We start from the raw sequence: 14746 nt of genomic DNA, 5'->3' as shown, positions 1-14746 counted from the left end.
AAAATTTTTTCTAAAATGTACGATTTCACTTGTTTTAATAAATATTCTATAACTTAGGGAACAGGATCTTTGCTGATTTGGGGATTTAAAAAATTCTCTTATTCTGTATTGATTCTCATTTGTAGGAGATTGGGCCAATGTGTACTGATTCTCGTTTTTTTCCTGAAATTGTCACATTAATCAATCCCTTATATGTAAAAGACTGTTAGAGATTCCACAGTCTTAAAATTAAATTCCACTTAATTTTAAACAAGTTAATGAAATTTTTGCTACTGCTTATCCTCAAATAGAGATGAGGGTTTTTTCTCCCTACATATGGGCCTTTACAAAGGTTCCATCCATATTATGGGACAATTTTCTCAATTATTTTATTTTGAATAATAATATGCTATTTAGAGAATATGCATTAGCCTAAAACAACTTCAATCAATACTAATTTAGGATGCTTATAGAGGTTGATTGATGAATGGGTAAAGGAGGAGGTAAAGATATTAAACAGATTTAGTAATTATTTGTGGGTGTATAATCTCATAGTACTCAATGTTGGAAGTCACTGTAAACAAATTCTTTAGAATCACTTTCAAAAGCAACATAAAAAATGGACACATTGTGAGGATCAAGAATATATTCTTATAGAACAACTGACATAGTCAACAACACTGGTATTCTATAAGTGGGCATTTGTGGCTTGGGATAAGTTTCCAGAAACAGCATCATATGTGGAGACAAAGAGTTCTGAAGCACAAATAGCTTATGGGTGAAGATGACGAGTACTGGGAATTATCAAATGACTCAAAAGAGGGCTTTTGTGATGTCATCAATATGAGAAGATGCATATGAAGAGTTTGCATAGACATATTTCATGAAATGTGAGACTGGGAAAAGCAACATAATATGTGATCCTAAATAAGCAAGTCAGGCCTGGTACACCTGCTGGACCCCTAAAATGTAAAAGGCCCGTCCCTGGCACTCCCATTATCCGATCTTGTGATAGAAACGCTCTTTGCACATGGTGGAGAGCTCATGGAGTGCCAGGAAATCCCTCTTTCAGCAATGTGTCAACACTGAGGACTGGGCAGAAGCGTAAGTGGAAAGTTACTGCTGCAGCTCAGCTTTCTTAACCTTGTCCACAAGAGTCCCTCTATAAATGTATTAGAGATGTTAATAACAAAACTACAATATGTGTGTCTTTTCACCAAACTTGATGCCAAAGTAAAAACTCAGTTCCAAGAAATTATTAAAAGGGTCACTTGATTTCTGGCCAAGTAAATCTGCCAAGACAAAATGGAGTCATCTTATTGCTTGAGAGTCCTGCTAAACAGCTTTGATCTCGTAATCATTTTGTTTTTTTGTATGTGATGAATGGCTCTAGGTGCCTTCATTTTGGCATTAAGCTAGGAAATGATTATACGCTCATTATTGGAACAATCTGAGGTCTGGATGGGGTATATGAAGACAGAGAATATGTGTAGCCTCAGTCTCAGAAGAAGTTTGATCTTTGTAACCAGAGAAGATAAACAGGCAAATAAATAGAGGAGGTTTGAAGGTATTTGTCCATGGAATTTGGCCAGTGTAAAAGTTGGCTTCCTTTGTAAGAAGACTATGTTGGCAAGTTCCATCTTGTTTCCCGCAAGAATTTTTGTGATGGGAGTGATAATGGTTTCAGGTGTGGCTAGTGCATTTTGGGAATTTTTCCTGGGCGATAAAACTGACCTGAATTTCATTGGATAATCCTGTCTGTTTGTCTCCCTTGGAACACTAAAAAAGTCAAAAGGGTAGGATAAAATTCAGATGTGTTTTGAGAATTTCTAGAATTGATAAGTATTTTTACATCTAAGGATTGAAATGTACAAAATTTAAAAAATGAGATATCAATATACCTTTATGAATTCTCTTTTTAATTTTTTTCTTGCCCTACCCTTCTTTTTAATTTTTAACAAAGAAAGATTTAAATAGCAAATCCATGTGCTCTAGGAGCCCTGGAGGAATTCCTAATAGACTCTTTTAAAACTTGTGTCTCAGAATCAACTTACTGGATGCAGAAAAATATCTTCTCTGTAATGCTATTAATATTATATTTTTATTTCCTAATCCCAGGTTTCTGAAAATCATTTTGTTTCCTTTCATTCTTTTGTAGTTTCTAGTAAAGAAAAGGGGGAGCTTCATGAGGAATTCTATTGCTTCTTTGCAACATATATTAAATGTATGTAGGGGGAAATAAGTCTTAGTTGGAATGTATGTGCATTTATGTTATGTATATTCATAGACTTTGGAAGAGAGAGGAAGGAAGTTTTGTTTTTAGTTCACCAAAAGATGAACTGACTTTCTTGGAAGTATTTTCCTAGCATCATAAAAAGTTAACTACAGTTTCCATCTAGAGAAGTGTCCCAGACATTTCAGCAAAAGTCAACCAAATGTTTCTGAATTCATATGCCCTTACCCCTCAGCAAATTATATACTTTATGCTACTGAGGACATGTTTAATGTTCTACCTGATTGCAATTATAACCTTTATATCTTAGATTGAAAACTGTTAAAGTAAGTGAAACATACCATGCCAAAGTCAAACTGTCTTTAGAAAAGCTATACTATTTGTTCATTCAATTATGGTCATAGTCAGGTCCGTATTCCAAATCTGGCCCAGATCAAGAAACTCAAAGCCACAATAAACACTCAGACCAGGTGATCAACTGACTAGCAGGATAAATCTCCAGGTATAGCTGGTAGCTGTTACTATATTTAAATCACAGCACCAAGAATATCTCTAACAGCTCCTAAGAAAATACCATTTCATATAAGTATAAATAATCATCAACCAAAATATTTATGCTTATAAATAACAAATACCAACCAGGTAAAGTGCCAAGCTAGAACTTGGTAGACACAAGTCTTTTCCAGAAGGAAGTCCATGATTAAAGTCAAGCTCTAAAGGAAGGACTTGGGAGCAAACATTTCCTCTCTACTCTTACAGGTTATTTAGAGAAGTATACTAGCTCATTTAAAAATGTTTTATTTACCAGCATTTCAGAAGAGGTTTTTTAAAGTTAAGTTCCTTTAAGTAATGTCAAGAATATAGATTAATCAGTTGTGTATCAGTGAGAGAATATAATCTCATAAGGAACAATTCTTTAAGGCGTACAAATTAGCTTGAACATCTTGTAAATGTTGCAGAGATTATATAGAAATGTCAATAATTATGTTTTATGGGAATTGCTGCTGTGATAAAATCTGTGTAAATCTGATAAAATCTGTGTAAATCTGATAAAATCTGTGTAAATCTGATAAAATCTGTGTAAATATAAAAAAGCTTATATGGGAAATAACTTTAATATAATCTGAAATGTCATGAACATGCAAATCTGAATTGTAAAAATATTTTTCTTTTAGTTACCATATTACATTTTAAAGATACAATTTTAGGTGTAAATGAAGATTCAATTCCTCAATTTTCTTGGAAAAAATCTGCAACTATTTTGGATAAACACCATTTACAAAGCACAAAAGAAGCCCTGGATATTCTTTTTGAGACTGATACTTATTTCTAATTTATACCTCACAGTTTATAAGTGGGGAACTGATGTGACTTACCCTATTAAAACAGTGCTCATGATTGGGTCCATAAAAATGCTGGAGACATCTCACATTGTTTTTGTTGACGATCTTGTTGAAGAAGTCGTTGACATATTTGATAGGGAATGCACACATGGCAGATCGATCCATTGGTTCGGCAGAATCTGGCTTGCTTTGTGCGAACACCCCGAAAAGAATGTCATCATTTAGGCTGGCTCCTATTTGTCTAGCAAGCTGGGCCCCAGGCTTGCTGACATACGCAGCCTGAAGGATATTAAACACTTCCTTCTTTGTGGATCTCTTTTTTCTCTTTTCTGTGAGAATACACTCCAGAGGCATTTCCATGTAGGAATGCAATCCAGAGTTTATGGAACAGAACCTGATTATTCTTGTGTGAAAAGTCTGAGCATCTAGAGTTTCCCTTTGGACCGTCAAGAAGTAAATAAAATTGTTGCTTTCAAAGGCATGGACATATTTAATGGGGTAAGAATCTCTGAACTCAGGTAAAACATCAATGTAGGACTGGTCCGTCAAAAACATAAAACCATCTTTCGTTTCCTTTAGCCTTCTCACTGATATCGAATGCAACGGATGATCTGGGAAATAAGAAGAATTTATGGTATTGCCTACAAAGAAGTTGATGAACCGGTCCTTTACAGATGAAAGGACTTTGGCTCCCAGGGCGCTCACCACACAGTCAGGACACTGGCTGGGCTCTTCTATCTGTGGGGAGAATATGCAGTGAACCTCCGACTGTATGTCAACAGTATGATTGTGGGGAAAGACATGTCGCTGGCAGGTCCCTCTGTTGACGCTGCCACAGCTAATGAGTTGATCATCATAGTAGGTGTCGACAACTAGAGCCATGTTGATGTTATCTTTCCAAATACCTCCTGATAAATTGGCTTTGCTGCTGCAGTCCTGACATGGGAAACAATCTGGGTGTTCCAGCACAGGCCCGGTCTTGTACTCAGCAACCTTCTGAAGGTCTTCCTCGTTTAAAACATAAATGTAATTAGTGGCACCGAGGAAAATGTGATGCTCATGTAGAATGACATTCTGGATGGGTGTTTCCGCGGTGAAGTTGGGAAGCTGATACTTCATATTCACATTCATCTCGGACTTTGCTAGTGCCTCTTTACACTCCCCATTGCTCCTCTGCACCAAGGTAAACAGGAGCACGAGGATGCCAGGTGCAAGCACAGCGGGGGCCTTCATTATGAGAGGTTTATCTGCCAAAACAGGTTCAAGGCGAGAGCAGTTCAGTTGTCAGAAATGAAGAGAAAACTGAAAGACCTATACCATTTAATCTATCAGAAATAAAGCTTCCCAACTGGACTTTTACATAGAAGGAAAACAAAAACTCTAGCCAGTTTCACATAAAGATGCATTGTGCGGTTGGACATGACTACACATAGTTTAATTTTAGAACTCAAGCCATGAACGAATAATTTTAGAGAACCATTGAGATGCAAACAATGTTCTGTATTAAGGTTGATACAGTAACTAAGTTAGACTCATTCAGCAATGAAAGAAAAAACATAGCAACTTTCTTTCTTAACCCCTTGCTGGTTGTTGAACGTGGTTTAATAACTGTGGTTAATGACTAGGTTGATATTTAAACTTTCTCTGTTAGTCAAGTAAAGGAACTGTGGTTCACATTCATTTATTCTAGAAATCACAGCAGGCATTGTTTTCTTGAGCGCATGTAGAATTACTAGGCTAAATTTAGCTTCCTTTTGGAAGAAAACAATCATAAATTCTAGAAGCAATATGATCACATGCTGTTTATAGGATTTTGTGTGGAGAGGAATGGTATGGTTATAATTTGGCTATAGTTAACCTATTGTTTTAGACAGACAAATGTTTAATGTAAGATCACTGGGAACTGAAAAACAGGAGGCTGAAAATGTATAAAATACAACATAATCTTCAGAACTAAAGTCCTAGAACTACTTCTCAGGGAAAAACAACATATTGTTCATTACCAAGTCAAAAAGCTATTTAGTAAAAAGAACATTATTTTAACATTTCATTGTATGCATATAGACAGTATTTCTATGAGGAAACATGAATGGGCTTGTTATTCAGTATTTAAAACTTAAAGTGCACAAGTTATAAACATTGTGAGTTCTCCTTATAATAGTTATAGGCAGGGTAGTAGGTTGGAAAGGAGAGGCCTTAGAATGAATATAAACTAAATAGGTATGACTTTTTTTTAAATAGCATAATTCTGATAGGACAAAGGGAGCCTCTAAAAACATACTAGGCATCATGACTGCCAAAGACTAACCCTGGATCTACAAAAACCACATCAGAAATCACTGAGCAGCTGGTATGTGCAGGGCACTGTGCTTGCACTATGGGAAATGGGACATAGCCCCTGCCCTTCAGTGAAGCTGCAATGTGGCTGAGTGATAACACATATATGCTGATTATTGTGGCACTGCAAATGGTATTACAATACCCTGCATAGCACAAACCAAAAGCTACAAGTATCAAGGGAAAAAAGCACAGCCTGTACTTAGGATTATTATGATCATGAGAAATAGAGACAAGTTCACCATGTTGTGAGGTCCAGGAGAGCAAGGACAAGGTCTGCTTGGCTCATCATTGTATCCCAAGTACCTAGTACAGAGCCTGAGATGCAGAAGGTGTTAAACAAATAGATACTGAATAAATGATGAATAAAAATTAAGCCAAAATTCGAAGTTACATAATGGTTAAGTGTAATAGCCAAAATTTGCGTCCACAACTTTTTGACTCCAAATCAAAAATAATTTTACCCTACTAATAGTCTAAGAATTGGGGACTTTAAGAGGTGACTAATAATCATTAAGGAATTTTGAGCTAGAGAGTCATACAATGAAGGTTTTACTCTAGGAAGATTGATCTGGAGGCAGGGTGGCTCAGAACAGAGAGATCCTGGCAATGGAAAGACCAGTTGACAGGCTATTTTTATATCCCATAATGAGGTAACAAGGGCCAGAACAAATATGGTAGCCCCAAGGATAGAAGGAATGAATAAGGGACATATTTGAATAAGTAGGATTTGATACCCTAATATATCAAACACAGTGCAAAAAAGAAAGCAAAGACAAACAAAGATGATTAGCAGTTATCTGGAAAAAGTAGAACAAGTTATAAAACTAGGGTAGACTGCACTGGGAAGTTAGGCTGAATATATGGGAATGGTAGATTGGTTTTAACCATGTTGAGTCGGATGTGCTGCTGGGAAATGAGTGCATATTCTCCTATAAGGATGACTAGCAGGTTTTACATTATTCACCAGGAAGCAGGTGCCTGGAACAAGTGAAGAATGAAAACTCTGGGCAGACAGAGCATTAGTGCCAAAGAACAGAGGCGGAAATGAGAAGGATTCTGAGAAGCCTGCCTTGACTGGGAAAGCGGCATGATCAGTCTTGGGTGAAACAGTATCTGTCTTGAGTGAGACACATGAGTGTCAGGTATTTGCCACTGCTGCACTAGAAGGAATAAAAATTTAGAACTTGATTGGCAGAGTAACAGAGACTCCACTCCGACTAGAAATAAACTTTGCACATTATCTGCATAGAGGTGATGGTTAAAACCAGGAATGGGTGTGTTCATGAATGGACTAGATGAAAGAAGAGAAGGCAAATGGCCTAAATCTTAGGGGATACCCACAGTTGAGAAATCTATGCAGGAGTCAAGGAAGGTTAAGGTCAGTGAGGCATCAAGAGAGCAAATATTGCACTGTGTCACAAAAGCCAAGCGAGGGTCTCAAGGAGGACGTTGGTCCACATGGAACCCGTTTGTTGATCTTCAAGGCAGTAGTTTCTATAGTAGTATCAGATGTTAAATTGAGGGAATGGGTGATGAAGAAGTAGAATGTTTATCAAAGGGAAGACAAGCAAAAAGTAGTAACAGGGTGAAAAGGAGTTTATTCTTAAATTGTGGGAAAGACATATGATTATTGGCAGGACCCCCCTTTCTTCTACTAACATTTATTGGATGTCTACAAAGACATGATGCCCTTCCCTGGGAAGCTCAAGTCACTTGATGGAGGCAGTGGGTTAACAGTTATCAGAATGCAGAGGAAGGGAGACCAACTCGACTGGAAATGATGCTAGAGCCGAGTCTCAAAGGAGGATAAAGAATGAAAATTCCTGGCTGAGCGCGGTGGCTCATGCCTGTAATCCTAGCACTTTGGGAGGCTGAGGTGGGCAGATCACTTGAGGTCAGGAGTTTGAACCCAGGCTGATCAACACTGTGAAACCCCATCTCTACCACAAAAAAATTAGCTGGGTGTGGTGACGGGTGCCTGTAATCCTAGCTACTTGGGAGGCTGAGGCAGGAGAATTGCTTGAACTTGGGAAGCGGAGGTTGTAGTGAGCCATGATCGTGCCACTGGGGGTATAGGTTATGAAGGGATAAGCAAAGCTAGAGAACTGTAGTTGGACCAGAGGACAAGATGAAGCCTCAGTAAGGCAAAGCTATGTAATAACAAAAATAACAAGAACATGTATTGAGTGCTTACCATGTGGGAGGCATTCTGCTAAACTCTTTGATTTACTCTTCATCACCACCCTGTGAAGAAGGAAGTATTATTATCCTTCTCTTCTAGATAAGCAAACTTGCTAAAATCACACAGTTAGAACCAAGATTCAATTCCACGTCTGGCTAACAAGAACCCATCCATGCTCTTAAGTGCTTCACTATGCCGAAGCAGCTTCCAAAGCGAGGTGGGAGCATGCACTAGAACAGAAGTCAGACAATCAGCCCTCTGATTCTAGCCCTTTCCCTCTCTAGCTGTGTGACTCCAGGCAATCAACCACCTCTGAGTCCCAGGGTTGGATATTCTCACATGACCATTTTAAGGATCAAAAAGAGATCTCATCTCTGAAAGCACTTTGATCAATATAGAGTATATATAAATGCTTGCTATTTTATCTGTAATTCTCATTGTTTTGCAATGTACTAGCAAATTTTTGGTGCTGGTAGAGGGAATAAAAAGGGATAGAAGAAAATGATTAGGGACAATTTGTTGTACTAGAGGGCAAATACAAACTGTAAACCAAACTGCAAATATGTATCTAAACCATCTAGAGCACAATGGGAAAAATAAATATTATGTGAAAAGTTAACTGCACTTATCAATGTGGTATCAGTGTATCTAACAAAATTGAGCTTAATATATAATTTATTGCTGTATTTTCTGTAGAAATTATAATGAAAGAAAGGAAACGAATTATTATTGCCAAAAGGGAGAAAAGTATTGTAACCAATTTGCATGTTAGTTGATGTCCATTAATGCAGTGTGAAGTGTGAATGACATTTTTTCTTCTAGGCTTTTTGAAGGAGCCTTCAAAATAATCTGTAATCCTAGCACTTTGGGAGGCAGAGGTGGGTGGATCACGTGGTCAGGAGATCGCAACCATCCTGGCCAATATGGTGAAACCCCGTCTCTACTAAAAGTACAAAAATTAGCTGGGTGTGGTGGCGCATGCCTGTAATCCCAGCTACTTGGGAGGCTGAGGCAGGAGAATCTCTTGAACCAGGGAATTGGAGGTTGCAGTGAGTTGAGATTGCGCCACTGCACTCCAGCCTGATGACAGAGCGAGACTCCATCTAAAAAAAATAAAAACAAAAACAAAAAAATTAGAGATATTATATTAAATTATGTTTTTAAAATAAGATTCATATCTTAAGGTTCGCACATAAGTCACACACTGTACTAAATCTCAGTGGACAAGAATCCAAGAAAATGTACACATGTAGAAATAGGCTTTTTGTTACTTCATTTGATGAAGTGGAAAATCAGTGGGGAAGAAGAATATATTTTCTATTTAAAGAAAAACCCTCACAGAACACAGTTGGAGTTAGTACCTTAATCTCCTACACCTTCTTTACATTATCTGTTACCATATGGTGATGCCATTTTTCCAGTGAATACATCAAAAAAAGGTTAACTTTTTTAATTAAAGAAAAAAATGGGACTAGGGCCTATTGTCAACAACACAAATTTTAATTAAACTAGAGGTTTCTGTTTAAACCTCAGATAATGAGAAAATGTAATCACCAAAAACGCCCCATTTCCTTGATCATTCCCATTAATTAAGGCCCTTCCCCATTAACAAAGGTGTGTGTTGGTCAGATCAGATCTTTTCTGGGAAATGTTTTGTGTCCTTCCTAAGGAAAGGAGGGAGACCTTTTAGAAGTATTTGGCGCTGAGCTGGGCACTATGATAATAACTGCTAGTTAAATGAGTGACAGCTGAGAGGCCAAGTGCACAGGCACTGGCCAGATTTTAGGGTTTAAATCCAATCACTGTCTATGTTACCTTAGGCAAGTAAGTCTAAGCCTGTATTTTCTCATCTAAAATATGGGCAAGATTATAGTACCTACCTCACTTGTGAGACTTATTCTAAGGATTCAATAAGTTAATGCATGTAAACCACTAAGAACACTGCCTGGCACATAGCAGGTCAATGCATGTTCTCTATTGTTTGTACATGGCCCCCAACAAACACTTATAAGCATCTAGGTGTCAGATACTGTACAGAGTGCTGAAGATACAAAGATAAATAAAACACTTTCCAAATGTCAGTGAGATCTCAGGCCAGTAGTGGAGATAGACAGACTATAGTTTAAACTCAATGTAGAAATGTCTACAGAGGCCCTTAAAGGGGAACTTAACTAGGACAGAAAGTCACATGGGCTTACCAATCAATCAATCATGGTGCTTTCCTCATAATGCATTCACAATTCTGAGGTCAAACACTGGAGAGGGCCTAGTTTTAGTTGTGGCAGTGCAGCTAATTATTTGTATGACCCAGGCAAGTCACCCAACTCCTCTGAGGTCAACTGCTTTCTTATTTGAAAATTATAATGCTGAACCAGCTGTGTGCTGGCTCATGACAGCCTACTATGTGCATCTCTTCCCAACTTGTATTTCAGTGACCTCATCCTGGTAGCCTAAAATCAGCCATGGTGGCTGTATTGACTCCATAGAAATTGGCAAACACTACAAATCAGGGCTTGTTATTAAAGCCCGCAGAGGGATGGTTATTAAATATTTAATGGCATACTCCTGGGTGGAACTAAAGAACTTCAAAGTGTTTTCCAATTCTAATAATTTTCAACTCTGAGATTGTTCCTCTATGATTACATTTTACACCAATGCCATTGACTTGGCATATTATTGCTTTCACTTCCTCATCTATATAACTTGCCAGATCTGGCTGTGTGAGCATTTTAATATTTATATTGGTAGTGAAATACTCCAGAAATAGTTTCACTTTTCATATATTTTTGTCCTGATATATTTATTCCCCCATGATGTGTCTGGATCAGGCTTTCAATATAGGCTGTCTTTTCACAGTTTCTGTTATTTTTGCTTTCTGAAATAGAGCTAGCCATTTAACCAACTTTGAGTTCCCTGCTAAAAGGAACACGTAAAGATGATTCAAACAGACTGACTAATTCATTCTCTTAAAATGTTGTGCACATATCAGGTGAAAGTGAATCATCCATAAAACATTTCTTTATTTCTTTTCAGATGAAAGTTAAGGTAATATCACTGGCAAAACATTTCCTGGGAGTAATCATCTCAATGGCACCTTGGCCACTAAACTATTGATATTTAGGAGTACTTCCTTTAAAGAAGATGGCTGTTATTAATAGTTACAAATATCAGTTCAGCCTACCTTTAAAACCAGCGACTTGATCTGTCCACCATCTGCCCACCTCTGGTTTTCTCATTCAACTAGCTTACATTGGTCTTTTCATTTCCCAGAAATCTAGCAATACATTCAAATCTCTAAGTATTCATTGAGTAATTGTCAACACTATCACTGTCCTCATCATAAAAACATTGCAGAGCCTACAAAAATTTATATTTCATTCAAACACTGATTCCTCAGGGAAAAACCCAACAGAGGCAACAGAATAAGTTTCTTCTTAAGAGAGAGAATTTCTAAACCGTGACACCGGTAATTTTGCTTTCTTTAGGGATTAATTTTCTTAGCTGTCATAATTTATAACTATGTAGATAGCACTTTATAGTACATAGACATGGTCAGCTCCATCATCTCTTCTAATCATGATTATCTTATAAGGTAAGCATTATCCTATGTTTCCAGATGACAAAACTGAGGTTCAAAGAGGAGAAAATATTATCTGAAATCTACTAAACAAGCAATTCAGTTCTTCTGAGTGTATTTCTAATTGTTTTAAAATGTATGATCCTTATTTGAATTGTTTTAAATTATTTGCATTTCCTGGAAAATATTTTTATTCCAAAGGCACAGTATTTTAATAAATACCTATTTTTACCTTCCCAGAATCCACTGTCTCTTATACCGGCAACTCTTTTGAAAATTCTCCCTCTCCTATCTCCTGGGACTGTCAATCACATGGTCTACATCTTTCAACACAGAATGAGTGTGCAAACCAGGCTGGCCTTTCAACGAACTCTGTTCTCTTGACATGGAGCTTGGTCAGGGTTGAGTATGTGGCCAAAGCAAGGCCAAACAGAATCTCTTTGGAGATTTAATATGGATGCTGGGAGAGGGCCTCTTTCATTCTGACAGCATGAGCACTAAAGATGATGTTAACTTGGGATGTCTGATGCCCATCTTTGCCACTATGTGGAGAAAGCCAGCCTGAGCATGAAACTGACCCAAGAGGCCAGAGAGCCCAGACACGGAGGGAGGCAGGCTCCTGATGTGATTGTCTGAGCATCTGTATCCAGCCATGTCTTAAGCTAAGGCGAGCCAGTAAAATTTCTTCTTTTCTTCCTTATTTCTTTTTTTAAATAAGTTTAAAAATGATTCTTTTATTCCTTGCTCCTGAAAAAGTCCTGAGCTAACAATGTCCAGTAGACAATACTACAAACTTGAGTTTAAACACAAAGTCAAGTGCATAAAACCAACTTTACGTAAAATATTCAAGTAATTGGGACAAAGATGGTCTCTTTATTTACTTGAATAATTACTTTAAATATTTCACTTTGCATTTGAGAACATATCTATTAGTTAAGATTTCTGAGGTGGTATACTAGTATTTTCTTATTATATAATTCTAAAATCTTCTACAATATTTACATAAGATAATCTCAAAATGGAAATAATGGATCTAAGTAAAGAGTTAAGATATAGAAACTGGAAAATATTTCAACATTGCTTTTAAGTGCAAGAAAGGGATTTATGGTGATGGAATATGGCTGAGGCCCCATATTAAGGAAATTACAGTCATAAAAACAGCCATGGCTAAATCTCCAGGAAGACTTGCCAGAGTGAAATCTTAAGGAAAAATCTTAGCCCTGTCCACATTTATATTATGTTTATTAACTTTAAAAGTAGGTCTATTAAAGTTAAGATTCCAATAGAAGATTCCTAATGACATTTAAAATACTGTATTTATAAACACTCACTGTTTATGAAGAATCATATTACATTATATCATATGATATTAATCAAGTATTTGGGAGCACCCATTGCATGCCATGTACTTGACTAGATACTAAGAGTTTCTTCCCTCAAAGAGTGTACAGTCCGTGGATTTGAAGATAACAGGATAAACTCCGAAATCTAAATGTGCAACCTAAATGGAAAAGTGGATAGATCCACTGGGCTGAAAGCAAATTTGTAAACATGCTTAGTTGAATGTTTGATTCTTATGCCTAAAGACTTAACAGTTAGTGTTATGATCATCAAAAGCGCCTACATTGACTTTAAAAAGATAAAACAATAGGCCATGTCAAAAATCCCTTCTATCGTAGCCAGACACTACCTTGACAATGGTTTCCAACAGTGAATCGAAGGGACAGGAGGAATCTTCAGAATTTTTCAGTGCATTCAACTGCCCTTTGGTATAATCACATTTAAACACCCCAAAACATTCTGGAGACAAGGTGGAGTGTAGTGGAGAGAGTGTGGGCTTTAGTGTCAGACAGACTTAGATGGGATGTGAATATGGCCTTTTTCACTGACATGCCTTCTGATTTGAGTGTCAGTTTCTTATATTCAAAACATGGGGGTAATGATATACATCTCATGGGTTGGCCATGAGAGTTGGAGATAAACTGTGAGAAACACTGTCATTCAGTTATGCAGCACACTCTAGCATTTAATAATAGCTACTATGCTTATTATCCTAACTTGTGTTTTGGCCAGTTTTTGCCTGCCTTCATAAAAAATGAGGAAGTTGGCACAGTCCCTTGGGTGAGACCACTCCAAATACCTGGTGACTGTTTCATCACTTTAGTCCTCTCATCTACAGTTTAAATAGTGTTACTTCTTCTTTTCCCACCCTTTAGCCATCTTGTGGTTTTCCTCTAAACTCGGTTCAAGTTCTTGAAGCCCTTCGAAAATTGCCGCCCAAGACAGAAGCCACAGTAACAGCCTCCCATACTAGAGAAGTAAAAACAAATAGGAACCAGTATTTTAACTCTTTAAAAAAGAGTTAGCTCAGGCCAGGCACTGTGACTCACGCCAGCAATCCCAGCACTTCAGGAGGCTGAGGCCGGACGATTGCTTGAGTTCAGGAGTTTGAGACCAGCCTGGGCAAACCCCATCTCTACAAAAAGTAAAAAAGTTAGCCAGGCATGATGGCATGTGCCTGTAGTCCCAGCTACTGCGGAAGCTGAGGTGGGAGAATCACTTGAGCTAGGGAGGTTGAGGCTGCAGTGAACCGTGATCACACCACTGCACTCCAGCCTGGATGACAGAGCCAGACTCTGTCTCAGAAAAAAAAAAAAAAAAAAAAAAGAGTAAGCCCATATCCCAACTGAGATTTAGCAAGTAAAGATATAGGATGCTGAGTTAAATTTGAATTTCAGATAAACAGTGGATAATTTGCTTAGTATAAGCATGTCCCATGAATGTATTCTATATGACAATCCTAGTCGTCAGCAAATGGGGAAAAATAAGGGAACAATAATCTTTTTTACCCACAAAACTCAGATTAAAAAGATTTGGCCCAAATCTATTTATCTCTTGGGGTAGAATGTTTTTAAAGCTTTCTGTGGTATATATGTATTGCAAAACTGCATAGCGTTTTTTCATTTGGGTTTGCTTCTGTGCATCTAAAACATGTTTTAAAAGTTCCTGGCAGGTGGTTTTAAGTGTCATATGAAGGTATAACTATATGAAAGGGAGTAAAGAAACTTTTTCCCCCCTATAGTTGTACTGTA

The 14746-nt window shown here is 37.5% G+C and overlaps 1 protein-coding gene across 3 annotated transcripts in view; it reads right to left on the bottom strand.

Annotated features, from left to right (window-relative positions):
- The window catches only part of MET (MET proto-oncogene, receptor tyrosine kinase), a 125148-nt gene that overhangs the window by 93735 nt on the left and 16667 nt on the right, over nt 1–14746 (bottom strand). Inside the window, exons 2-3 of one of the 3 annotated variants that reach the window (XM_019031633.4) lie at nt 8090–8139; nt 3589–4802 (exon numbers count right to left, since the gene is read on the bottom strand). The exons of 1 other annotated variant lie outside the window; for it this stretch is intronic. In XM_019031633.4, the coding sequence (XP_018887178.1) occupies nt 3589–4802; nt 8090–8132 (1257 nt within the window). In that variant the 5' untranslated portion in view covers nt 8133–8139. The remainder of the gene's footprint in view (nt 1–3588; nt 4803–8089; nt 8140–14746) is intronic. One more of the 3 variants, XM_004046093.5, reaches the window with a different exon arrangement.

Source organism: Gorilla gorilla, chromosome 6 (genome assembly GCF_029281585.2).
Source record: "Gorilla gorilla gorilla isolate KB3781 chromosome 6, NHGRI_mGorGor1-v2.1_pri, whole genome shotgun sequence".
NCBI lineage: Eukaryota > Metazoa > Chordata > Mammalia > Primates > Hominidae > Gorilla > Gorilla gorilla.
This window is presented reverse-complemented; position numbering and strand designations above follow the sequence as displayed.